This window comes from Dendrobium catenatum, unplaced genomic scaffold (assembly GCF_001605985.2).
Source record: "Dendrobium catenatum unplaced genomic scaffold, ASM160598v2 fragScaff_scaffold_390, whole genome shotgun sequence".
Lineage (NCBI taxonomy): Eukaryota > Viridiplantae > Streptophyta > Magnoliopsida > Asparagales > Orchidaceae > Dendrobium > Dendrobium catenatum.
The window spans coordinates 4,088,967-4,116,148 of record NW_021318852.1 but is presented as its reverse complement, the minus strand read 5'-3'; the positions used below and the strand labels follow the sequence as shown (position 1 = coordinate 4,116,148).

General features: G+C 38.7%; 2 protein-coding genes across 5 annotated transcripts; one reads left to right on the top strand and one right to left on the bottom strand.

Moving 5' to 3' along the window:
* Positions 1 to 2,235: 2,235 nt before the first annotated feature.
* Positions 2,236 to 2,836, bottom strand: LOC110107806. The gene has a single exon (XM_020838200.2). It carries the CDS (start codon positions 2,806 to 2,808, stop codon positions 2,314 to 2,316), a length of 495 nt encoding a protein of 164 aa, XP_020693859.1. The 5' UTR covers positions 2,809 to 2,836; the 3' UTR covers positions 2,236 to 2,313.
* A 431-nt stretch (positions 2,837 to 3,267) lies between these two features.
* LOC110107805 (nucleobase-ascorbate transporter 11) lies at positions 3,268 to 26,331 on the top strand. Of its 4 annotated transcripts, XM_028694009.1 has the most exons (11): positions 3,268 to 4,013; positions 10,787 to 10,884; positions 10,970 to 11,140; positions 14,450 to 14,550; positions 15,570 to 15,705; positions 15,879 to 15,929; positions 16,496 to 16,783; positions 19,325 to 19,559; positions 20,115 to 20,395; positions 25,683 to 25,934; positions 26,061 to 26,331. In XM_028694009.1, the coding sequence occupies exons 1-10, from the start codon at positions 3,302 to 3,304 to the stop codon at positions 25,902 to 25,904; spliced, it is 2,295 nt and encodes a 764-aa protein (XP_028549842.1). In that variant the 5' UTR covers positions 3,268 to 3,301; the 3' UTR covers positions 25,905 to 25,934; positions 26,061 to 26,331. The 4 variants fall into 4 exon arrangements, with proteins under 4 accessions (XP_028549842.1, XP_020693856.2, XP_028549843.1 ...); XM_020838197.2 differs by having other exon boundaries at positions 25,683 to 26,331; XM_028694010.1 differs by lacking the exons at positions 25,683 to 25,934; positions 26,061 to 26,331 and adding an exon at positions 25,429 to 25,552.
* Positions 26,332 to 27,182: the final 851 nt, after the last annotated feature.

Below are 27,182 nucleotides of genomic sequence, written 5' to 3'. Positions count from 1 at the left end.
TCGTCCCGGACGATCCTGGGAGGAAAATCCAAGTTAGAGAGGAACAGTAAGGGAACGAGGTCTCACATCTGGGGTGAGGTGTGCTGTAGCACCTGAGTCAAGACCTACTCATTGGATGAAGTGGAAGAGGGACTGGAATATAGCGCCCGAGGTGTGGAGTTTGATCCTGAATTATAGGAGGAGTTAAAACGATGCCAGCACGTGGAGGCGACATGACCCTGCTTGCTACATATTTGGCAGGTAGGTCGGGTGGAATCATTGGTCGAGCGATTGACCGAGAGACATTATCTGAAAGGAGCTCCTCTTCCCTTGGAGATTCGAGCAAGAGATCTGCCGAGAGGAGCATTGTTACGGGAGGCGTAGAAGGCCGCATTATCTGATGTCGGGGTGATTTCCCGATTGAGCTCGGATTGCTGGTGTATTTCCTCACTGCACAGCTGAGTGTAGAGTACGTCCATGATGATTGGTAGTTGGCTGGTGCGGATGGACGTTTTGAATGCATTGTAAGAGGGCGGTAGCCCGTTCAGGATATGCAGAATGATTTCTTCGGGGTCAAGGAGAGACCGGCTGCAGCAATGTTGTCCACGAGAGACTTGATCTTGGTTAGATATTGCATCATGGAGAGATCCCGCATTTGAATGTGGTATAGCTCATTTTTGAGTTGTATCATGTGCGACCGGTTGGTCTGCTGGAGGCGCAGTTCGAGCGTGGCCCAGATCTCGCTGGCAGACTTGAGAGTGAGAATGTAGGGCAGAACAGCAGGGGAATTGTGGAGAGTAAGGCGGAGACGATATTTTGTTCAATGAGGTTCCATGTGAGGACCTCTGTAGAGTTTGTTCCGGTGGGAAGAATAGTTGGTTTGATGATGCTGCCGGACAGATGTCCGTCGTAGCCATTCGCAGCGAAGAGTTGGTGGATCTGGTGTCGCCAGATGGGGTAGTTTTCGCTGGTAAGTTGATTGGGAATAAGAAGTTTCAAGTTCGTCATCAGGAACTTGAGGGAAGCTGGAATGGTGATCTCGTTTGAGATGGGTTCTGGTCTCGGGGCCAGAAGTGAAGAGGGAGGTGCGGTGGAGGACGATTCTTGCTCGGCCATGGCGACGAAGAGAGACGGATACTTTGGCTCTGATACCATGATAAACCTGCACAACGTTAGTAACAAGAGAAAGAAAAGCTTAAGCAAGAAGATGATGAACAATCATTTTTCATATAAATTGCCATTCTCTCGATTACACCATATATAGAGTAAATGGGATGTGTAATGATAGCGGGCCGTTAGTGGCCGTTGGTGACAGTCTGAGTGCTGTACACCAGTTGGTGGAGAGGCTCCTTGATCTGATTGGCTGGCGGATCACGTGCCGAGCCGCGTGTGGCGCTCGTGTCTTCACAGAGATATCTCGATTTGAGTGAACAAGCTGGAATGTTAGGCATATGGATGAGAGAGAGGGTGGGATCACTCGATTAGGTCGAGGAAGATGTCATGTTGAGGCCAACAAAGCAATCAAAGAGGGAATATAAGACTTTACTAAAATATTAGACAGAGGTTTAAATCGCCACTTTTGATAACATATTTAACATGGCTGAAGGGATTTAATAGTAGTGGCTTTTAAATCATTGCTATTAAATGCAACAATTTTTGTTTTCTTAATAGTACAATAATATGAATGAAGCTTAAGTTGGTATGCAAAATATTAAAAATAAAATATAAAAGGTATTTTGAATTTAATAACGATCAGTATTAAAAATTAAAATTAAAATTTATTCAACATAATTAGTTCATTTAATTAAGCTCCATGCTAAGTTGAGGAAGAGCCCAACGACAAATTAGCCGCCACTAATCACTTTCCTTCGTGGGAGACCGTACCTAGGTGAAGAAGAAGGCCATTCATGTTCTAGTCCTGTATAAGTCAACAAATTATTTGTTAATTTAGGTTTCGTTTGGGACGATTTTTTTATTATTTGCGGAAAGTTTAAACAAATTTTTACTAAAAAAATATTTTTAAAAATATAAGAAAATCGTCCCAAAACTAATCTTTAGCACACGTATAAGCTGCATAACACCTAATACTATTCTATTTACATATTTAACACCTAAAACTTTAATATTACATTTGATATTAAAATAATATAGAGTGATATGCATGTAATATTAAAATTTTATGTGTTAAATATGTAAATAGGATGTTATAAAATGGTACGTAGGTAAATTTCCCATATATATATATATATATATGTATAGCCATATAGGTCAATTAAAGCATCCATAATCATTACATTTCTTTGCAGCAATTTAGGTCGACAGAACTTGAGGCTTTTATTGGGCGATATTAGCTTTATGCTCCTCTCTGTTATATCTTTCGCGAAGCATCCTGGCGAGCGCTCTCGCCTGCGGCGAGTCGGGATCGCCCCTCACCTTAGCCGCCCACCACATCTCTTCCGCCCGCCGCAGAGCATCGTCCACCGTCTCCCTCACCAGTAAAAACACCTTCTTTTCGTCGTCCACGTGGTCCATCGCTCGGGTGATCGGCTTCCGCGTGTCCACTAACTCCACCATGGAAAGTGGCGACGGCTTGTTCTTTTCATAGTATTTTCGGTAGTCTTCTGTTTCCCGGTTCTCTTCTTCCTCCTCTCGCCATCGCCACTCTGTATCACCTTTGCCGAGGCTACTGCGCAGTGGTCTGCCGTCCCAGCCTAAACAGTACAATTCGTCACTTGTACACTGTTGGCGTGCGGAGGAAAAGAGAGCAGCGGGCGCCGGCCGGTAGATGACACACTTGTTGAGCGTGCGAAGAGCAGCAGCGAACTGCATCGCTTTCCTTTTTTTCTATCGCGGTTTGAAGTTCCTATGGGCGAGCGGCGCCTGTGGTTTATAGCTGGAAGATGGCGACTCTGGATGGTGCCACTTGTGAGCATTCGTGACAACAGGAGGAAGATCCGCGACACTTCTATGTTTCGGTAGAAGGGTCGACAGGCGCACAGAAGTCGCGCAGCACTACCAATTCCATATGTAGGCCCGGTTCATCTATAGGACAACGACCGTGGCAACAAGATGTTTCGGTCCACGTAGACCCGGTCCATGCAGCGCTTATCCACCACGCTGTCTACGTCAGAGAACAAGTCCAGAAAGGGACGGGCCACCAGTCCACCAGCACTTAACCAGTTACCACTCGCTCGCGCTCGCACTCTCTCACTCTCTCTCGTTATACCCTCCCACCTCACGGCGCCTGAAAGTTTTTTTTCCTTACGGTACACTCCTCGCCTTCTTTTAACTCAACTGCCGCTCCTCTCTTTCCGCGAACGAAATGGACAGGAAATCTGCGGTGGAGGCCCGGCCGGTTTCAAACAAGGATCGTCGCCGACCGGGACCCTGGCCGCCGGCCATCGAGCCGTTCGTCTCCAAGACGGATCACAGTCCTCATGAGCTCAAATCGTGGGCGAATAGGACCGGCTTCAACCACAATTTCTCTGGTGAGAGCACTTTAAGCAGCATCATAGACGAGGGAGGGGAAGATGCGGCACCGCAGGGACAATTAGCGCCCACACCGCCACCGCCGCCGCCCGGAAAAGGTGTGGGGTTGGATATGGAGAAGGGCCTTGGCCGCCGCCTCGGGAACCGGGGGGCGTCCAAGGTCGAGTTGGAGCCAATTTTGGGGCAGAGAAGGACAGATGCTGACATCGGTCCAGCGGCGGATCTGGACTCGGAGCTTGCTGGTTTGAAGAATGTTGGGAGGAAATTCGAGAAGGAGAAGAGGAGGATTGGAGTTGAGCCTGAAGTTGGTTTGAAGGAGGAGGGCAGATGGGTGGGAAATGATCTGCCATTGAGAGGGAAGGGCGAGGGTAAAAATGTAAACGAGCGCGGGAACGGGGAGCCTGCGATGACTATGGGATCTGGGGATGGAGAGGCGAAAAAAGATGAAGTGGAGATTGACTTGATTGCGGATCCTCCTGAGCCGCAGATTACGGCTCCGCTTAAATCGGGCCTTATGTGTGAACTCACAGAAAATCCGGGTTTTGGTTAGTTTATCTGGACTTGTGGTTTTTTTTTCCTGCTGTAGAGTCCTGGGCCTCCTTGCATCATCTTGTTTATTTTATTTTCGTTTTAACATTTTTCCGCCTTTGACAAAGCTACATTTTAATGCATCAATGAACTCATAGAAGGAGAGCTTTTAAATAAGCACTTTTGCTTCAATTTGTTTCCAGTCAATAATGTTCTTTGAAGCCGGTAGAGCGATGGAAAAAAGGATGTCTTGGTTCCAAAAAAATCACAGCATACACGCAATTGAGAGAAGAAGTCAACTTCCCGCTGTGGTTTTTGCCCCTCGGAGAAGAGTCTATCCTCAGGGCAGTAATTTAACAAATATTGGACCTAGCCCCGCTGAACTGAATTGAATGAATAAAAATGTTCACCACGGGACTCTTTTAGGGATCAATGCTAAAAATATACGCATCTTAAAGGTAAAAAAAGGTTTATCAGTATATCCCAATAAAAAAAGGGCTATGATGAATCTAAAAGCTTTTGGATTTATTTTAAGATAAATGTAATACATGATCAATCAATCAAAGTTTATATCCCTAAGTCAAAATTTTTTAATCCGGCACATGAATTTTATTTAAAAATATTTTAATTTGAATGTTATGTTAATTTTTTGTAAATTGGGGAAAGCAAATCATTTTAATTGATATTGAATGAGAAACAAGTCATTTGAATTAACATTGAGTTGACCATAATTCAATTAATTCATTATAAATAGGCATTTTGGAATCAAAGGGCTATGTTATATTAGAAATAACACATTCTTATGGGGAAATTGTTTGTTTTGCGTGGAATTTGATTGTATCTATCAAACGGGTTGTATTGCGGCGTGGACGTCAATTCTATCGATCAAGTTTGCTTGTTGATTGCAGCCAAAAATCCTTTTTTTCCTTCATACAACCATACAACGCTGCGGCGTTGTGTACCTGAGCGTTGCGGTGCTATATAGTTTGCTTGGAAATTAACAAAGGGCAGAGCACTTAGGCTCTCCAAATCTCCGTGCTGGGACGCTGCCCATAACACTACAATGCTTTAGACCCCTTGTGTTGCAGTGTTGCTAGGTAGACTGGAACAGAGAGTTGAGCGCTATGGCGTTGCGAGACAAGTTGACAATTTTCTTACCATTTTCTTGAAGGGTTGCATCTCTTGGTAGTTTTGTATGGTTTTCTCTTTGTTGTTCTTGTGAGAGAACAATGCTAGAATGAAGAGAGACAATGAGATAGTGAGAGAGAAGAGAGTTGTATTACTTCTCCCAAATTTTTATAGTGAATTTCTTGGTATGGTGTGACTCCCTTATTTTTTCTTGTTTTGAGTTTTTTTCACGATAAATCCTATTGTTCTTTCTTTTTGCGGTATTTTCTCTTTTTTATTTGTGTTCCCTACATGTTTTACTTTGCCAACAAAAAAAATCACTTTATTTGACTCATAATCTATATAATTGAAGAAATATCTTTGTTGTTTTTTTGATTGAAGAAATATGTCGAAAAGTTCATTCTAGATCAAACTATAGTTGAACCATTAAGTGATTATTGTGCAAACCTGCGAGTGCGAGCATGTGAGCGAGGGCTAGGGTGAGGTCGAGGGCTAGGGCGAGCGAGAGCGAGGGCAAGAGGGCTGGTGGGCGAGTCCGCGAAGGAGGCCGCGAGGGCCAATGTGAGTGCGATGGGCTAGGGGAGATCTGACCGAGTGAGGGCTGGTTAAACGGATTGTTTTTTGAGTTTGCGGGTTAACTTGAACTCTACTCAATTTATCAACAGGTGTTAACTTGACCATCTCATGTCTGACTCCTCCCAACTCCACAACATTCAGCCCTATTTCGGTCCATATATGGCTCAAGTTGGCAATGAACAACAACTCCCAATTGCCCATACAGGACATGGCCTACTCCCCACACCATGTTGTAAGCTCTACCTAGCCGAATTTTAAAAAGAAGCATATTTAATGTGTACTTAAGCAAAAGAAGCGTGATTATTAAATAATTTTAAAAAAGTAAAAATTCCAAATAATTTGAATTTTTTATAGAAAATACTAAATAATTAAGAAAATGTCAAATTCTTTGGCGTTTGCTTCAGTGGAGAGAGAGAGGGGGGAGGGGGAGGGGAGAGAGAGAGGGGGGACTAGGGAAAGAGAGAAAGAGGAGGGGAGAGAGAAGAGAGAAAAAAATAGTTAAGATAATATTTATTAAATATTTAAATAATAGATTGAAGTGATAATTATTAAGTAAATATTAAATATTATAATTGATTGTTAAATAATAATCATTTTAAATGTTTAATTAAAATAATTATTATTTAAATAGGTAAAAATTTTGTTAATTAAATATTTAATAAATATTTTTTACTAATATTTGAAATATATTTAACTTATTGTTAAATGTTTAAATATTTGAATTATTTTAAATAATATTTAAAATAATAATTATTTTAATATCAAATAATAATTAATATAATTATTAATTAAATATTTCAAAATATATTTTTAATGATATTTAAAATATATTAACTATGTTAAATGTTTAAGGATTTAATTATATTTTAAATTATATTTAAAATGATTATCATTTAACATTAAAATAATAGTTAAAATAATTATTAATAAATATTAAAATATTTTTATTAATATTTTTTTTATATTATTATAATTATTTTAATTATTATTTTTACTGTTAAATGATAATCATTTTAACTATAATTTTAATTGATAATTAAATATTTTAATTTTTCACAATAGTTAAATATATTTTTAATATTAATAAAAAATATATTTGAAATATTTAATTAAATGATTATTTTAACTATTATTTTGACTGTTAAATAATAATCATTTTAACTTTTATTTTAAATAATAATTTAATATTTAAACATTTAACAATAAGCTATAATATATTTCAAATATTAGTAAAAATATATTTAATTAATAATTTTTTAACTATTTAAATAATAATTATTTTTTAAAACTCTCTCCCCATTTGCTCTCTCTCCTCTCTCCCACATAACCTCTCTCCCTCTCTCCCGTCTTTCTCTCTCCCCTTCTCTTTCTTTTTCCCCAGTCATCTCTCTCCCGCCCCTCCCTCTCTCTCTCTCCAATGAAGAAAAAGCCAAAATGAAGAAAACGTCAAATTATTTTGGTTTTTCTTCATTAATTAGCATTTTCTATGGAAACGCCTAATTAATGACAAATAATTGACTTTTCTTAATTATTTAGCATTTTTAATAGAAAACATCAAATTATTTGACATTTTTGTTCTTTTTTTTTTAAATTTTTTAATGATCTCGCTTCTTTTGCTTAATTACGCATTACACATGCTCCTTTTTAAAATTCGTACGCTATACATTCCTAATGTTCTTCATGTTCCCAAACTTTCTTTCTTCTTTATATTACTATTAATATGAGTAATAGTATGAGATAAGGACCTCTAGAAACCCTTTATTAATTAGAATCATAGAGATAAAAAAATCAATGAAAAATTGAAGATTCATTGTGAATCAATTTTAATTAAAGTTGAAAAAAAGAATAAAATTCGAATATTAGTGATCAAATGATTCCCTCAATTCATAAGCTAACTTCTGATAATCATTGCTTTACACGGTCTATATCCCATTAGCTCCTCCAAGACAACCACTTGACAACCTCCACACACAACGCCTACAACATTCACCACCTCTATAACATCCTCCACAGTCTGGCACCAATGCTTGGGACATCCATCTGCTTCAACTCAGCACCTCATCTCCAACTCTTTACAACTCAGCTCACCATCAACCCCCCTCTCACTGCTCAACATGTGCTTATGCCAAATGTAGTTGTTTATCTTTTCCATTATCTGCTTATATGTCTACTCAATATTTAGAGCTGATACATAGTAATGTACAAGGCTATTCCTCCACTTTATCAATGCAAAATTATCATAATTATCTTCTATTTGTTGATGACTTTAGCCGCTATTCATGGGTGTATTCTTTACACTCAAAATATGAAGTTTTTCCTCATTTATAAAGTTCAAATGTCTTGTTGAACGTCAATTCCAAAAAAAAAATAAAAATTCTCAGATCAGATGGTGGTGGTGAATATGTATGGCATAATTCACCAACTCAGTTTTTCCTTACACCCCTCAACAAAATGGTGTTGTTGAACGCAAACATCGACACTTACTTGAAACTATACGAGCATTGCTTTTTCAAGCTCATTTACCTCCAACTTTTTGGTGGGAAACTCTCCTCATTATTGTTTACTTAATCAACCGCCTACCATCCAAAGTTTTTAACGACAAATCCCCTTTGGAATGCCCATATAAACAACCACCTACATACACCAACCTTCGCACTTTTGATTATTTTTGTTACCCTTGGCTAACCCCCTCAACACCAAACAAACTTGCTCCTCGATCCACACCCTGCCTCTTCATAGGTTTTGCCTGCAATGCCAAATGATACAAATGTCTCAACCTCACCACGGGCCGGATATGTATCTCCCGACATGTACACTTCCATGAATCAATATTCCCCTTCAAAACCATCACCTCAACATCCGACTCCAGCCCACGAAATTCCTCTCCATAACCAACCCACCTCTCTCCATTCACCCTTGTTCCTATCTCTACCATCCAACCATCCACCTCAACTCCCATAACATCCAATGATCCTCCATCATTCCAACCGCTTACAGATCCATCCAACCCTCTCAACAACCCCTATCACCAACTCATATAGTCCATACAACACCCTTTCCTCCTCCATCTCATACAGCCCATACAACACCCTCTCCTCCTCTTATATCTGCCACCCTTCAGCCCCCTGTAACCCAATGCTAACTTGTGCTCAAACCAACAAACCTTAAACCCAAACCCATTTTTGATCTCCAACACACCACTGTACCCACAAACCCCTCCTGCTATTCTCAAACTATTAAATACCCGATTTGGCGAGCTGCTATGACTGCTGAATTTGAAGCACTTCAAACACAAGGGACTTGGGTTTAGTTACCCCCTAAACCTGACATAAACATCTTAGGATGCAAATTGTTATTCAAGACAAAATTTCACTCTAACGGATCTGTTTTCCACTAGAAAGCCCGCTTAATTGCCAAGGCTTTAAGTAAGAACCTGGCTTGGACTACCAAGAAACCTTCAGCCCAGTTGCTAAATTTCCCACAATTAGAATCCTACTCACTGTTGTTGTCACCCAAAATTAGCCAGTCCTCCAATTGGATGTTTCTGATGCCTTCTCGCATGACTTGATGAAACAGTTTACATGATGTAACCACCAAGCTTTGTTGATCCAAAATTTCCCAACCATGTATGCTTACTCAAGAAAGCAATTTATGGCCTCAAGCAAGCCAACCGTCAGTGGTTCGCCACTCTTTCCTCCTACCTGCTTCAATATGGATTTCAAATCAACTATGCTGATCCTTCCTTCCTCATATTTCACCAAGACTCAATACAGATAAATATCCTTATATATGTGGATGATATACTCTTCACTGGTAATAACAAACCAGCCATAGACAAGCTGTTAGCAACTTTACAGCACATATTTAGCATAAAAAATCGGGATAGCTAGACTACTTCCTTGGATTGCAAGTATGTTATATTCCCACTGGTATCCACCTCAATCAATCCAAATATGCAGCTAAAATTCTATGTAAAGCAGCAATGACTGATTGCAAACTAGTCCTCACGCCTCTACCTACCAAATTCTCCAATGCAGCCACCTGCTTGGAACCACACACTAGCCCAGACTTTTACCATCAACTAGTTGGTTCCCTATAATACTTGACCATTACCAGTCCAGACCTTCTGTATGCTGTCAACTACCTATGTCAGCACATGCACAACCCACAACAACTACATTTTCATCTGGCTCCGAAGATTACTAGTAGAATTTGGTGTATCCCTCTCCCAACCATCAAAATTGTTTTGTGATAATGTTTCAACTCTAGCATTGGCCAACAAACCCATCTTTCATGCTAGAATCAAACATATATAAATTGACTTCCACTTTATAAGGGATTGCATCAGGTTGAAATACATTTCAGTCCATCATATAACCTCCCAAGATCAGCCTGCTTACCTCTTCACCAAATCTCTCAGTGTTGCCCGCTTCTCTCAACTTCGTGACAAGTTAACAATCCTATCCTCGATTGTCAACTTGAGGGGGGCGGATGAGCACACTTGATTAGCAGTTTGAAGTATGGATACTTCGGCTCATCTATCCATCTCCCCTGCTCCACTTCGCCTGGACACTTTCAGCTCTTCATCTCTTGGCCGTTGGATCGCTGCTACAGCAATCCAGACTGTTAACATATAACTCCCTTCTCACCCTTACGCTCTACAGTATTCTCTGTTTTATTATTGAACCGAGAATGTAAAAGCCGGTTTTCCCCTGCATTTTTCCTTCCCTGCTTCTCGGCTATTCTTGCTTTAATCCATGCAGGTAAAGAACTTCTACATTGGGAACCCATCCCAACCTATTTTAGTTGTTCTAATCATGTGATGCATGCTTGTAATTAGCTGAGGATGTCAAATTTAGTTTTTAGAAAAATCATCTGGATGAGTGTGTTTCAGCACTCCCGTATTTTTGACAGCTGAAAGAAGGAAATTATTCTGGTGTTTTCCAGCTTTTATATGATTTTTCTATTTAAGTAGATTATGCAAGTTGCTTGAAATCACGAAGTTTTTTCTTTCGTAATGTTATGCTAAGGATGAGAACTTCTGTGCTATATATTTCTCAAACTTGCTGCGGATGTTTTTCTGCAGGTCGGCTGTTTTTATATGGTATCCAACACTATCTTTCACTGGCTGGCTCACTTATATTTGTACCTCTAATCATGGTTCCCGCCATGGGTGGAACTGATGTAAGCCTTCTTTCTTTGTGGCTATTTTCAGTTTGTGTAACCCTGAAAATGACCTAAGTCTGCATGTTCTTCTCCATTGGTGTAGGGGGAAACTGCTAACGTTATTGCAACTGTACTACTAGTGTCTGGTGTTACGACAATAATGCACTCATTCTTTGGTACTAGGCTTCCATTGGTTCAGGGAAGCTCGTTTGTATATCTTGCTCCTGCTTTGGTTATCATTAATTCAGAAGAATATCGAAACCTCAGCGATAATGTATGTTTGATTGCGATGCTTTCAATTGTTTGTTATCCTTCATTTATTCATTCATAGCTCTGGAATTGAATACTGAAGTCAAACATATAAATTTATGCTCAAAGAGACTTGATATTTTTTTGCACCATGACGCCAACAAATCCAAGCATACACAATGCTAGCAGTTATATAATCATACTTTTGAATATATTTTCAAGATCTATACATTAAAAGTGCATTTTCTATCCATCTGTTAATGCACAGCAGAACTTGGAATTCTTGAGTATATTCTACCCAATTAGAAAAAAGAAATTTCATACAGAATCTTGAGGTGTCACCGACTTTTAATTTCTTAGGCGTATAACTGAGAGTGGAGTTTTAAGATATAACAATTTTTTTTGGCTTGTGTAAAGGTCTTACAAGATGTTAAATATTATAGGCTGTACATGGAGAGTTGTTTGTGTTTGCCCCATTGAGATACGGAAGCTGAAGGGTTCAAATATTATGAGCTTAGTTTTTATTTTGGGTTTGGTGTATGAATGGAAGCTTAGTTTTTATGAGCTCAAGGGTTCATGTCAAATTTTATCTACTCAGCTAAGAGGTGCATCTATCATTCATTGTATATGTCAATATTATAGGCTGCACATGTGTTTTGTTCTTAGGATGATATTAATTCTATCCAACAACACAAGCAAAACGCTACTACCAACTCAAATGATCTATCCATTGCAATATAAGCAAATCACGACAACACTATTGCTATAAAACATAATTCAATAACAACTTGTCTAAAAGGAGTTAATGGTAAAATGATAAAATGGGTAGTTGAAGATGAACCGGGTGTTTATGTGACTATACGCTCCTCGCCAGATGATATAAAAGAGATAGTTCGTGTTAAACTTAGATAAGGTACGAGTGCTACATCTTTATCTTTGAATTTTGCAGCCAAGAGAGGTTCGGCGAATTAAATGCAAGAGAATGGTGGGATGAGAATAAAGCCAGGTTACTGGAACAATACTTGTAGGCTAGAACTTTAAAATTTCAATGTTGCAATTTTTAGTTTTACTATTTTTTAAGATTGTACTAAGTTTTTGCTTTCAAACATATTATTTTAAAAATTTTCTTTATTTTTTTTAAATTTTGCTTTAATTTTCTCTTAGCATTCCTACGTTTTCTAATCGCAAAATTTTATATTATTTTGCATATAATCTGAAACTTCCAACATTTTCCAATTGCACATCTTGGATAGTAATATATTTGAGATGCATGAGAATTTGGGCACAAATGTGCTAGGTTATTATTAAGTATGGTGGTTAGCTAACTAGTGGTTGGAAATTGCGCCTCCTCTATCACTGTTGGTGATGCAGGATTACAATGCTTAAAATGGATGCAATAAGAAATTGCTCGATTTCTTGAATAAAACAATTAAGATTAAAACTATTAGCAGTTAAAACGACAAAAAAAGGGAGGGGTGCCTATGTTTAGGCTAAGCCACTTGCCAAGAGCTTGAATTATCAAAACAAGTTAGAAATTCAACAACATGCGAAGTAAATATCTTTCAATAAAATCCCTAATATAACAATAAGATTAGAAGCATAGAAAGTCCGCTCGACCCTATGTTTACTAATCTTAGGCAAAGGCGAAACAAGTTCCTACGTTTACTAAGCTCATGCAGGAGGTGAGGCACGATTCCCGCAATGAGATCACCACCTACAAGATTAGTGGATTAGGAAGATAATTGAAAAGGGGAAGAAGTTTACCTTTGTTGAAGCTCGGAAACAAGTAGTGATAGGTTGAAGATGTTCGTCGTAGCGTATCTTGAAGGTTCAAATTAGAGAGAAAGAAGTTTCTGTAGTGTTGAAGTGTTGAGCACGCTAGTTGGTACTTCCCTTGAAGGCTCCTATTGAAAGAGAGGATCTTATCTCGAAAACCCCCAAGGAAGAAAGGGGAATAAATGGCTGGACATGTGGGGAAGAGGTTTGGGAATTTGGGTTTAGATTTTGGAAAGGTTAATTCAAATCCTTCATTAGTTTTAACTAATGAAGGGGGAAGAGAGAGGGGCGGGTGGTAAAAGAGAGGGAGAGGGGTTTGATTTAATTCCAAATGGGGAAGACTCTCTTTTAGAAAGATTTCAAATAGATTGGGAGCATGGGAATTTCGGCCAAGAGGAAATAAAGAGGACTTGAATTATTTCTAAAGGGGTAACTTGAGTTTTGGAAACAATTCCAAAAGGAATTTAATGGGGGGCCGGCGGCATAGGGGAATAAAGGAAGGATTTATGGAAGCTTTTAATGCCCTCTTGATTTAAAGAATTAAATTTGGGAAGAAAGATCTCATCCCAATTTAATTCGAAATTCAAATATGAAGGGATTTAGAAGCTTTCCTAAAATAGGATTTATATTTTAGGAAATAATTTCAAATTCAAATAAATTTGAATTTTGTAATTATTTGAGTTCCTTAAAATATGAAGAATTAATTTAGGAAAGGTGTGATAGTAATTAGTGCGGGAGGGGAAGGCAAAGGGGAGTGGCCGGCGGTTGGAATGGGGGTTCGGGTGAGGGTGGATGTAAGGTGGCCGACGGCTTAAGGAGATGGGGTTAATGCCTAGGCCGGTAGCTAGTTGGCGTGGGATTAGGTGGTCGGTGGTGATGAGGTTCGGTTGGCTTCGGTTTGGGTGATGAGGAGTTTAGAAGGTGGTGATGAGATGACGAAGAGAAAGGGAAAAAGATAAAGTAATGAATCACGAACCCGACCGTCTCCAAGGTTGGCGGGTGATCCAAATTCCCTCTCTTAGGATCTCGCTCTCTCTCCAAGCACTCTCAAAATCTCTCAAGAACTCAAGCAATAGCACAAATTTTTATCATTCAATTATTAAACATTCAAAGAGAAACATAGGGGCTATAAATAGTCTCGTACATAAGAGTCAAAATAAGAAAGACGACAATGCCCTCAGGGCTTACATACGACCTCCCTTAAGTAAGGGGTAAAATGAAAAAAAAACAACTACAACATAAATAATAAAAGACAAATACATGAAATGACTCAAAAAAATATCAACTCGAACGTGGCCGTCGATCAACGACCACGTCTTTGATAGACTTTACAAGTTTTGATGTCCCCATCAGTTGGTCCCTCTCATGTCTTTCATTTATACTTATGCATGCCTTTTGATAACGCATTATGGAAAATTAACTAGGATTTAGTTTTTTATATTAAATGACTCTGATATCATATTTCCTTCTACTGTTGTGAGCATCCTCTATTTTTGTTCGTTGAGATTTCCATTTTCCATTTGACGCAATTGCAAAATACTTTATTCTTATAATGCAGAAATTCAGGCACATTATGAGGGAATTACAAGGGGCAATCATTGTTGGTTCCATTTTTCAAACCATCTTGGGTTATAGTGGACTTATGTCACTTATTCTGAGGTACTTTTATGAAGCACTGTGATTCTTAATTGATATGATGAACTTCACGTACAGGATAAAGTTCCAACGAGTAATTTTCTAGTGGTCACTCCTTATTTTTACAATTTGACTAAGAAATGCCTTAGCCACCAATAATCTGTGAAATTAAACTCGTTTATGATTAAAAAATTATCATTTAAAAATCCGACACCCATTTTCTTACATCATCATCATCTAAGCAACCATTAAAGATGTTTATTCAACCTCTTAACATTCTCCAGCACATGCTATTGAAAATTCCGCTGGATCTTTTAGGAGTTAACTGTTGGTCTTGATGAAGGTATTCATTCTCCAGCACTTGCAGGTCTCTCGAGAGAAAATCAGTTTTATGCATTCTTAAGCAAGTTTATATGGGTCTTAAAGGGCCTCCCTTGTAAACTTGCATGGGTGTAGCCTGGGTTGAGCCAGCCCTGTTACTTTTCAAGGCTTTATTGAGTGTGCTTTCAACAGGTTTGGTCAGTCCTTGAACAAACTTATGCAGGTGTGCGGGAGAGGACTGCATGCCATATTAATCAAAATATCGTGATATTCAGCACTTGTGCATTTTATGTATGTATATGCGTCTCAACCATGCGTCATTAGAGGTTTTAATCTCATTCTCTGGGTGTTGTATATATTTCAAGGGAGTTTTCTATATTTTTATTTTTTGATGTTTTGACCAGTTATGCATGTTCTTTCAAGTGATCTTATTATTATGTTAATGCAAAGTCTTTATCTGGTCCTTTTTCCATATAGTTTGGAAGAAGATTCTTATTTCTAAAACTTTGTATTATATGTATCTCGAGTATCTCAGTTATTGCATAAGCTCAAACTACTTCTACTTTAGGCTATTAAAAAGCAACATAAATCAAGGGTTCTATTTATCTTTTAAAATCATGCTACTTAAGATGGCTTGTTTACCTTTTGTAATGGCATGCCCAAAGCATTTTGTTAAAATATTCCTTCTTGATGACGTACATAGTGATATTTTGTGTTTACAGGTTGATAAATCCAGTTGTAGTTGCTCCTACTGTTGCTACTATAGGTTTGGCATTTTTCAGCTATGGTTTCCCTCAGGCGGGTTCCTGTGTAGGAATAAGCATCCCGCTAATTCTATTGATTCTTATTTTCACTCTGGTAAGATGTTGCTTAGCATAATCACGTGTTGGCCTGCATTAACAGCTTTATCACCCTCTCCTTATAGCTTGTCAGCTGATTAGCAAGGTTGCTAGCTTATGAGAAGCTTTGGTTACTTGGACGCAGACTTTGCTGTATCATGACACTTTTTCTTCCCTTATTGTCAATTGCAGTACCTTCGCAAAATTTCAATTTTCGGACATAAAATTTTCCTAGTTTATGCGGTATTTCCTAAACTTTCTGTTTTCCTGTTTTTTTCTTGGGCATCTGGATTTTGTTAATTATTTAATCCTTTTATCTCCTTTCACTAAAATTTCACGGAGCTTGCACTTCCCGTTTATCAAAATGGTCGAGTCTTAGGGGGTGTTTGGCATCGGATTTGTCCGTCGTTTTTAGTAGGATTTAGCGTAAATCCAGCCAAACACAATCCACGCCGCTATAAATCTGGCAAACTGGATTTACGGCATAAATTCGGTAAATTTGTCTAAATCCTATTCCCATTCTTATTCGGATTTAACGCGACTTATAGTTGCGGAACTTCTTCCTGCGGCGCCTGTGTTGCGATGTGTTGTTAAACAACTTCTTTGGATTTAATAGGATTTAAAATTTGTCATACCAAACACTTTTTAGGATTTATGAGCCTAGAATTTACTAAATCCAGATTTACAGGATTTTGTAATTCCTACTAAAATTGAATCCAATCCTATACCAAACACCCCCTTAATAATTTTGCTATGACTAAAAATGCCATTTTATTTTTATTTCTTCTTTTTGTATGATTTACTAGCAGGTTCCCATTAGTGTTGCCATTGTTTGGGCATATGCATTCTTTTTGACGACTGGTGGAGCTTATAACTATAAAGGCTGCAGCTCAAATATACCCAGCTCGAATATTTTGGCAGATACTTGCAGAAAACATGCACTTACCATGAAGCGTTGTCGCACTGATGTTTCTGTTGCTTGGAAGACAGCAGCTTGGGTTAGGATTCCTTATCCATTCCAATGGGGGGCACCTACATTCAATTTCAGGACATCCATCATTATGGCAATTGTATCAATTGTTGCATCAGTTGACTCAGTAAGTGACATCTTGAAACAATCGCTGCAGCTTTTTTTATCTATTGAATTTTGGATAGTTCATAGCTTGGAACCATAGTGTAGCAATTTAATTTACTAGATATAGGTCTTTGACCTCAGGGGGGCAGCTCCTCTCCCCCAATATTCAAACCCTCTACTTTTAGTGTATACATTTTATTAGTGTCTTTTTTATGTTTTAAAAATTTTATTGCGATTTTAATGGTTGTGGCTTCTGGAAGCTTGAGAAATTCTCTAGATTTCTGTATACCGCCAAGTTATACTGTGGTACAGTTCCTTCCACGAGTAATCAGTGATTCATATCTCTAATATTGCCCAATTAGAAGAGACTATTTAGAGCAGCTTATCATCATCATCATAATTATTTGGGTCAGTTTTATGAATGATTCTTTAATTATTCTTGTTTAATGCTACCTCTGTCATGTTAAAGCTATTCTTGCAAAATCATTTTGCACAGATTTTATCCATGTTACCTTAAATTTACCCCTTCCATTTTCTAGACCTCAAATACTAATTTTATCTACTCCATTTATAATGTGCATTTTAAAAAATTTGTATGTCCAAACCACATAAGCCTATTTTCAAGTTTATATCTTTGATTTTATCCCACTCCTTGCAAGATGATGAGGAGGCAAGATGATGGTTCGGATAAGGAGGCGTACATGTTGTAATGCAAGAGTTGGTCTTGTTGAACCCAAATGGTATTATTTTGTTGATGATTTCAAGGTTTTCTTTATTTATGGTGTGAGAGAGTTATGGGTTATTGCCATTGATATAACAAGAAAGCTATATTGAAGAGCGATTGTTGTTGAGCTCGTCAGGATGGATAATTGTTGGAGGTGAGTTTTGAGGGGGAGTTGGGCAATTGGGTTCACACTAGTGAAGGATGGGTGGCCAGGAAGTACTATTGTACTAGGGTTGATTTTGTTCGCCAGGTAATTGATGAGTAGGATCGACTTGTTGGTGTTGAAAATCTTTGATACCATATAAGAGTTTAACATAGAGAATTTGTGATGGTAGAAATCAACATATTTTTTGTATTCACACTAAAGGACTTGTATACGTACTAGGTTGCTTATGTTGAAGTCATAAGTGGTTCAAATAAGGAGGTGAATGTGGTGTGAAACAAGGATTGATCTTTTACAAATGATGCCTTTTATCGGGGAAATACCTTGGCTCAATTTAGCAAATATATATCATATAGAGAAAATTACATGATGAGAGTTGGAAGAAGCCAGTTATAGAGAGTTGTTCTTGAAAGAATGTTGACATATTCATTTGGTCGGTAGGACTGTAGTCGGGTGACGGAGGTCGAAGGGTCATAGTCCGGTGACTGAGGTAGAGGGGATTGTTTTTGGGTGATAGAGGTTAGAGGGACCGTAGTTGGCAGGCGACAGTGGTTGGAGGGACCGTTGTCAGTTGGCGAGGAAGGTCAACGTAGTTGGGTGACTGATGTATAGGGGACCGTTGTCGGCTGATAGAGTTGGAGGGATTCTAGTATGTGGGCGATGGAGCTCGGATGGACATTAGTCGGCGGACGACTATGGGCGGAGGGGCTCTAGTTAGCGGGCAACCGAGGTCAGAGGGATTGTAGTTGACAGACAGTCTTGTGGTGAGGGTTCGGCGGTGGTGGTGCCGGGTGGAGCTTTGGAATGCTTCAAGCCTCAGAGCTCTCTTGAGTTTATAGCCCCGGGTATAAGCCTCCAAAAGTCCAAGCCCCTTTCATCTGGGCAATGAGGGTCTATTTATAAATTTTGAGAGCGATATGCTCTATAAATATAGAGAAGATCATGGTGAATTCGAAGTGGTCCATCAAACGGCTAATATTGATACCTTTCATCATGTATCGTTTGTCAAACCTTTAAGCGCCTTAATGATGTTAAACTTAAGCAATCTTAGGTTTGTTGGGTTATCTCGTCAAGTTGCTTCATTCTACTATAAGCTTGCTATATTTGGATATCATTTAGTCATCTAATTAATGCACTAAAGTTTTCAAATATGCTTCAGTCCCTTGATTTTGGGCCAATTTGGGCTCAAATTTGACCGATTTTGATGTTGTCAGGTTCATCTCATCGTAAAATTCAGTTTGAGTATAATTTTGCTGAAATCGGAATTTAGATGATCCCAATTTAATTTTGGAAGTTTCCAATTCATATATGCATCAAGATTCACACCCGATCAGGATGATTTTTGGAGACGTATCACTACTATAGTTTTTATAGTATGGGTTAAGGAAACTATATTGACTTGCCGACTGAATGGTGCATTATTGCTAAATAAATCATGTGGAAAAAAGTTCTGTACAAAAATAGAATACAGACCGTTGCATTTATATTTTATCGCATTTTCACTATTTTCTATAGCGATATCGTTAAAGAATGACTAAAAGAATATGAAGCACTGATTACTCATTGAAAATCGATATATTCTTTTTTTTAGGTGATTATATATTCCATATATATTTTGTTAGAGAAATGATTTCATGAAGCTTCAAGAATAATTTGCTCATCATTAACTTGTGCAGATTGGATCATACCATGCCACATCCTTGCTTATTAATTTAAGGCCTCCGACACCTGGTGTTGTTAGCAGAGGCATAGGACTGGAAGGTCTTTCAGGAATTCTGGCTGGACTTTGGGGCACTGGTACTAGTTCATCAACATTGACAGAAAATATTCATACCCTTGATGCAACAAAGATGGCGAGCAGAAAAGCCTTATCATTTGGAGCAGTCTTTTTGATCCTCTTCTCTTTTGTAGGTATGAACTTTAGATCCTATACAGTTCTTTTTGTACTGGGCATATTTTTTGTGTCCGCTAGAGTGAACTAAACTGGATAAACCTATCATCAGTATAATCTACGAAAAATCATTCTGTCCGGAATCCAGGCCCCAATGAAAATGTGTCATGTCCGGTACCGGGCTTATAACCAGCGGTACTCGGTACCTGAGCTTAAACAGGACGGTTCTCCCGACCGGTGTCCGCACAGAATAATCTCTCATAATCTACACCCAATTTTTTAAATGGGAATTTACTTACATAACTCAAATTTTTTATTTATTTACATATTTAAAACCTAATATTTACATTTACTTATTTAACATCCAATTTTTTAAAATTACATAAAAAATATTACTAATATTAATTTATTTAAAGTAAAGTACATTTTTTTCATACATATTTTGATGTGGTTTAAACACTATGGTGCTATATAAATCTTATATATATATATAAATATATAAGAGTTTCATGAAATGTACCTGAATGACCATTTTTTTATAAAACAATCAAAGTTATAATCTGTTTATTTGACAGGAAAAGTGGGCGCTCTTATTGCTTCAATACCACTGGCATTGGCTGCTGCTGTCCTGTGCTTCACTTGGGCTTTAATTGTGGCACTTGGCCTATCCACCATGCAATACACTCAGTCTGCATGCTCGAGGAACATGCTCATCGTTGGGTTTACATTATTTATTTCTCTATCCATTCCTGCATATTTTCAACAATATCCGTCTAGCTCTACCCTCATTCTTCCTAGTTATCTTGTACCTTACGCAGCCGCATCTGATGGACCCATAAATACTGGCAGTAAAGGAGTGAGTTTTAGCCCTCCTTGCCCATAATTCTCAAACCAGTCCAGTGAAATTCTTATTGCAAAGCATTTGATACCGTAGTTTAGCTTAGGGCATCTCCAACTGAACGTCAAATATGTGTGGCGTCGTTCGGTCGCTCCATCCGAACGTCAAATCTTCTAATATTTGCTTGCGGACGATATTGGCATCGCACTGTTCACCCGCTATATATATTTTTTTTAATTCGAAAAACTGGTCATTAATTTGAAAATTTTAAGTATGAGAAAGAATTATTAGAGCACAAAATATAATTACATGTATATGCAGCAGCTGTTAGTTTTGTATAGATAGGGTGACGTGTCCTTCTATGACTTGCTAACGGATTCTTGTTCCGTACCAGCCAGTCTATTTATAGGTAGCACGGGCTACCGAATATTGTATCAAAAGATTTGCATTCATAGCTTCAGTTTTCTCTGTTTCATCTTTGGACTCCCTTCTTGGTCCATTAGTTTCTTCATGGTATCTAGAGCAGGATAGGTCCTTCTTCTTCCTTTCCATGGCTCATTCCGCATCATCTCTCACCGACGCACAGGGAGTTCTCGTCTCAGAAGACATCTCCGACCTGGTAATACCTTCCAATCTCAAGTTCTTGGTGTCGAACATCAAAAATGTCGTCACCATATCTCTCGCCGCAGACAACTACACCCTCTGGCGATCTCAGGTTCTCAAGATCGTCTGTGCAAATGGCTTTCAACATTTTCTTGATCCTGATTTTCCCACTCCTCCCTCCACTCTTACTACGGCTGAAGGATCGTCCACTACAAACCCTTCCTTTTCTAAATGGCTTCTCACTGATCAAAACATTTCGGCTGCCATATGCTCTACAATTTCAACCACTGTTTTGCCATATGTCATTAACCTAACCACCACCTCTGCCATTTGGATCTCTCTTCAAAATCGTTTTCAATCCACCAATCGCTCCAAAGTAATTCAATTAAAGAATGAATTACACAATATCACTTTCAAGAACTCCAATATGACTCAATACCTCACCGACATTAAAACGCTTGTTGATCAAATTGCCGCAGCAGGAGCAGTTGTCGATACAGAGGATATTATTTTGTATATTCTCAACGGATTACCACCTACGTATCAATCCTTCAAAACGGCGATCAGAACAATGCTGACGCCGATTTCCCTGGATCAACTTTATCCGTTACTTCTGAGTGAAGAAGTTAACCTGCAGACAGATGCAACAAAGTTCATCGGAGGCTCTGATCCGACTACCGCTCTTTTCAACAACCGTGGTCGTGGCAAGCGATTCCGAGGAAAGGCTCCGTCCAACAACTCCAACACTCCTCAGAACTCTTCTACAGAATTGGTGGTATGCCAGATTTGCCTCAAGAAAGGGCATTCCGCTCAGGCATGCTGGCACAGGCTAAATACCCAATACACACCTACATCAAGAACCACACATCAAGCTCTTCGTGCAGGATCGGACACAAACGACAACAACTGGTACTTGGACTCGGGGGCATCTACTCACCTTACCAACTCGTTGGACAACTTGTCCATCTCGTCGCCGTATCACGGCTCCGACACCATCACTATTGGCGATGGAAGCTCGGTCCCGATCGCAAACACTGGGGCGGGTATTCTCCCGACCCCGAACAGTAAGCTCCATCTATCTCACATTCTTCACTCGCCCTCTCTTCACTTTAATCTGTTGTCAATTTCACAACTAACTAAGGATAACAATATATCCATTGTTTTTGATCCTAACGGTTTTATATTGAAGGACATGAGGACGGGCATGGTTCTATGCCGCGGACCATGTAAAAGTGGGCTTTATCAAATACCTGCAGGTACATCCCAGCAAAAGAATAAGGCTCTTGCCACCGTCACGACGTCCGCAGTCCGCTGGCACCAAAGATTGGGGCATCCGAATAACATAATTTTCAATACCATTTCTACTTGTAATCCTAGTTTAGCTTTAGGAAAATGTAATGTTCAGTGCATTTCGTGTAATCAATCTAAATGTCATAAACTTGCGTTTGAATAGTCTGATCACAGCAATAACACTCTCCTTTCGGTTATCCACTCTGATGTATGGGGACCGGCTCCTGTGGTCTCGCATCAAGGATACCGATACTATGTCATCTTCGTAGATGACTACTCTCGATTTACATGGTTATTTCCTTTACGGTATAAATCTGAAGTACTTGATACATTTGCTAATTTTAAAATTCAGGTTGAGAACTATACGTCAAAGAAAATAAAAATGTTTCGGTCAGACTGTGGTACTGAATATGTGAATCATGCGTTTTCCACATTCCTTAAACAACATGGGATCTTCCATCAAAAATCTTGCCCGTACACACCTGAACAAAACGGGTTGGCCGAGAGAAAGCATCGTCACATAATTGAAACTACAAGAACGCTTCTTCATACGGCCGAAGTCCCATACGTGTTCTGGCCGGATGCAGTCTCTACAGCAGTTTACCTTATCAACAGACTACCTTTACTGCACAACTCCAAGATATCTCCGTTTGAAATATTTCACAAGATCAAACCTCGGTATGACCATCTAAAGGTGTTCGGGTGCGAGTGTTTCCCACTTTCACCACCACAGTCCAGACACAAATTTCAACCGAAATCTACATCCCATGTGTTCATCGGCTACTCTGATGCTCATAAGGGATACAAGTGCCTCAATATTCAATCTAACAGAATTACCATAAGCAGGCACACTTTGTTTCACGAACAGAGTTTTCCTTTTGCTAAACATAAAACTACACCTAAATCTGATTGTACTGCTGAATCTCTATCTCCTTTACTACTGACCCCCGTTTCTGTGCAGTCTACATCCACGATTAACCACCAATCTCTACCTTTGCGAACTGTGACTAATCAGGTAAACAAGAGTCCATCGTCTGTGGTCAATCCCATAAGCTCGGACATATTAGCTCAGCCTATTGTGGAACCCAGCATTCAAACTGCTCCTAGGCACAACATGACGACTCGCAGCAAAACTGGCTCCCTTCGTCCTACCAACAGACTCAACCTGATTCATCATCAGAAGCAGAACAGGCAAGAGCCCGATCCTACCACATATAAGGAAGCTGAAAAAAAATTAGAATGGCGTCGAGCAATGGCCAACGAATTCCTCGCACTTCAGCGTCAAGGCACTTGGACACTTGTCAAACCTCCTTCAAATGCGTCTATTCTAGGGTGTCGTTGGACATACAAAACAAAATATCACGCGGACGGTACGATTGCAACTCACAAAGCTCGACTAGTGGCTCAAGGAAATCACCAACAATACGGATTGGACTACATGGAAACATTTAGCCCGGTCGCTAAACTTCCAACAATTCGTGTTCTCCTCGCCGTCGCTCTACATTACGGTTGGCCTGTCCAACAACTCGATGTGGCGAATGCTTTTCTTCATGGACAACTGTCGGAGACGGTATACATGACTCAACCTAAAGGATTTGAAGATAGTGCAAATCCGGATCATGTATGTCATCTGCAAAAAGCGATCTATGGATTAAAACAAGCTCCGAGACAGTGGTACAACACGTTCACTAACACCCTCTTAAGTCTTGGCTTTACGCAGAGCACGTCTGATCCGTCCTTCTTCATCTACACTAAGGCAAAGGTTTGCGTTTACTTAATCGTATATGTGGATGACATTCTCATTTCAGGAAATAATTCGCAGGTCATCCAAGACATTCTGGAAAAGCTAAACAAGCAATTTCATATGAAGCACCTTGGCGAAGTATCCGAGTTTCTTGGCATCAAGATCACAAAACAACAAAATAGCTACTTCTTGTCCCAAGAAAAATATGTGCAGCATATTCTGCAGCAAGCCCAACTCACAGAGTGCAACGAGTTGGCTAATCCGACCTGCACTAAGTTCCCGGACTCATACAAAAAGGAACCCATTCTTCAAGATCCAGCTCTCTACCGCAGGCTTACAGGGTCATTGCAATATCTTACCATTACGCGCCCTGACATTTCGTACAGCGTTAATCTCCTCTCGCAGCATATGCACGATCCGCAGCCAAATCACACGCATCTTCTCAAGCGGCTTCTACGTTATCTCAAAGGTACGTCCACCTACGGGTTACCTGTCAAAAATACTGACCTTGTTCTTCACTCCTACTCAGATGCCGACTGGGCTGGAGATCCGGTGTCAAGGAAATCTACATCTGGTTACTGCTCATTCTTGGGGAACACGATCATCTCCTGGACAGTAAAGAAGCAGCATACGATCTCTAGGTCGTCCACCGAGTCCGAGTACCGGGCGTTGGCAGCCCTCACCGCGGATGTAATCTGGATTAGAAGACTTCTGGAAGAATTTGGCATAGCTCAAAATGCTCCAACAAACATCTACTGTGACAACACCTCAGCGATTGCTTTGGCAAACAACCCAGTTTTTCACGCACGCACCAAACATATTAAAATCGACCAAAGATTTGTGCGTGATCACATTCAACAAAACAACATCTCCATTCTACCAATCAGCACAACCGACCAAGTGGCCGACATTTTCACTAAGGCTCTCTCTACAACACGATTTCAAAAACTGCGTAACAAACTGACGGTCGATCAAGATCCATCACTTTGCGGGGGAGTATTAGAGCACAAAATATAATTACATGTATATGCAGCAGCGGTTAGTTTTGTATAGATAGGGTGACGTGTCCTTCTATGACTGGCTAACGGATTCTTGTTCCGTACCAGCCAGTCTATTTATAGGTAGCACGGGCTACCAAATATTGTATCAAAAGATTTGCATTCATAGCTTCAGTTTTCTCTGTTTCATCTTTGGACTCCCTTCTTGGTCCATTAGTTTCTTCAAGAAAATACTAGGAATATTCTCTTTTTGATGTTAGAAAATGAAGTTCGGTTGGAGATAAGTTATTGCATATTGGTGTATTACCGTATTTTGGAGTAAAAAAATGAGTTTTTTCAGTTGGAGATGCCCTTATGCACATTTTGCAAACTTTATTTTATATATATATATTTACGGAATAGTTTTGTATGTGCAGCTCAATTATGCTTTGAATTCTCTCCTGTCGCTTAACATGGTGGTTGCTCTCTTGGTGGCATTTGTACTCGACAACACTGTGCCTGGAAGCAAGCAGGAAAGAGGTACTTATATTTGATATTGGTGTATTACCGTATTTTGGAGTAAAAAAATGAGTTTTTTTAAGTTGGAGATGCTCTTATGCTCATTTTGCAGACTTTATTTTCCATGAAATATATATACATATATTTTATCGGAATAGTTTTGTATGTGCAGCTCAATTATGCTTTGAATTCTCTCCTGTCGCTTAACATGGTGGTTGCTCTCTTGGTGGCATTTATACTCGACAACACTGTGCCTGGAAGCAAGCAGGAAAGAGGTACTTATATTTGGTCTTCTTCACGGAATTCTGACGTTGATCCATCTTCTATGGTACCTTATCTATTGCCAAAAAAAGTTGGGTGCCTCTTCAGGTGGGCTAAATGGGTTGGATCTTGACCGCAACAGTTTCTGATGCCATAATTACTGGTCTGTTAAAAAACTGCTTCTACTTCGCTATTGCTTCTCATTTTTAAATTTTTTTTATGGCTTTATTTTGTTTAGTATAGAAATATAGGATATTTTTGCTGCTCTGACAGTCTGACTCTTCGATAGAACAAGAGAACTCCAGCTGGCTTTGAAATGGCAAATAGTAGCTAGAAGGAAAAGAAAATGAATTAGGATATCTCATCAGATTCTGACTAGATATCTTGAACCAAAAAAATTTCCTTAGCTCAAATAACTTTTTTTCCTCCATTTTTTTTTCCTTCTTCATTCGTATGTGGAGAAAATTGGAGTCCCTATCTTGTAAAATTTGAAGAGGGTATCTTATTCATTACATTTATTGTGGAATGTTACAAATTGAAATAGAAAAATGCTTGTTTAATGTGGCTGATAATCATAAATCTTAAACCAGCTCTGTTTAGAGAAGTTCAGTGAATTATGTTCAGTTGTTTCGGAACAGTTTGCGACAGCTGATGTATTAGGCTTTGTTTGAGATGGAATTTTTATTATTTCATAAAGCAACAAAGTTTTTTATTTTTAGAAAACTGTGTTAAGAAACAGTAAGAAAGTTGTTTCAAACAAAGACTTAGGGGCTGTTTGGTTGCCTGCAAAGTAAATACAATGTAAAGTAAATGCAGTGTAAAGTAAATGCAGTGCATTTCAAATTAATTTCGTTTTGTTCCGCTCAAATTTACCCAAACAACCAAATATAGTAAATACAGGTATTTGTTTTACTTTACACTCCTAATTCAGGCAACCAAACAGCCCCTTAGTTCATTTTATACATGTTTTACTGACTGCAATTTTATATGCAGAAGTTTGAAGGAAGTTGAAAATTCATGTGAATATTAACTTTTCAATATGCAATATTTTTTATTATTTTTTTTAAATGTAAAATTATTTTGTATTTTCTTATAAAACTCAAAAATTTTTTGCGTTTCGTCAAGAAAATGATAAAAAAAGAAAAATATTTTTGCATTTCTTGAGAAAAAAATATTTTAAAGTTGGGAAATTTACATACATACCACTTTATAACATACTATTTACATATCTAACATCTAAAATTTTAATATTACATCCATATCACCCTATATTATTTTAATATCAAATATAACACTTATATTTCTTTCCTACCACTCATATATTTCATTTCTACCACTCATATTTTGTATGAAAATGAACTATGGGTGGTATTTATGTAATATTAAAATTTTAGGTGTTAAATATGTAAAT

What these genes read in the sequence shown, in the direction of transcription:
- LOC110107805 (XM_028694009.1), top strand. Translation starts at nt 3,302, where the DNA reads ATGGACAGGAAATCTGCGGTGGAGGCCCGGCCGGTTTCAAACAAGGAT. An exon ending in CCGCCATGGGTGGAACTGAT is followed by an intron (nt 10,885 to 10,969) that starts GTAAGCCTTCTT and finishes CCATTGGTGTAG; the next exon opens with GGGGAAACTGCTAACGTTAT. An exon ending in CTTATGTCACTTATTCTGAG is followed by an intron (nt 14,551 to 15,569) that starts GTACTTTTATGA and finishes TTGTGTTTACAG; the next exon opens with GTTGATAAATCCAGTTGTAG.
- LOC110107806 (XM_020838200.2), bottom strand. Translation starts at nt 2,808, where the DNA reads ATGCAGTTCGCTGCTGCTCTTCGCACGCTCAACAAGTGTGTCATCTAC.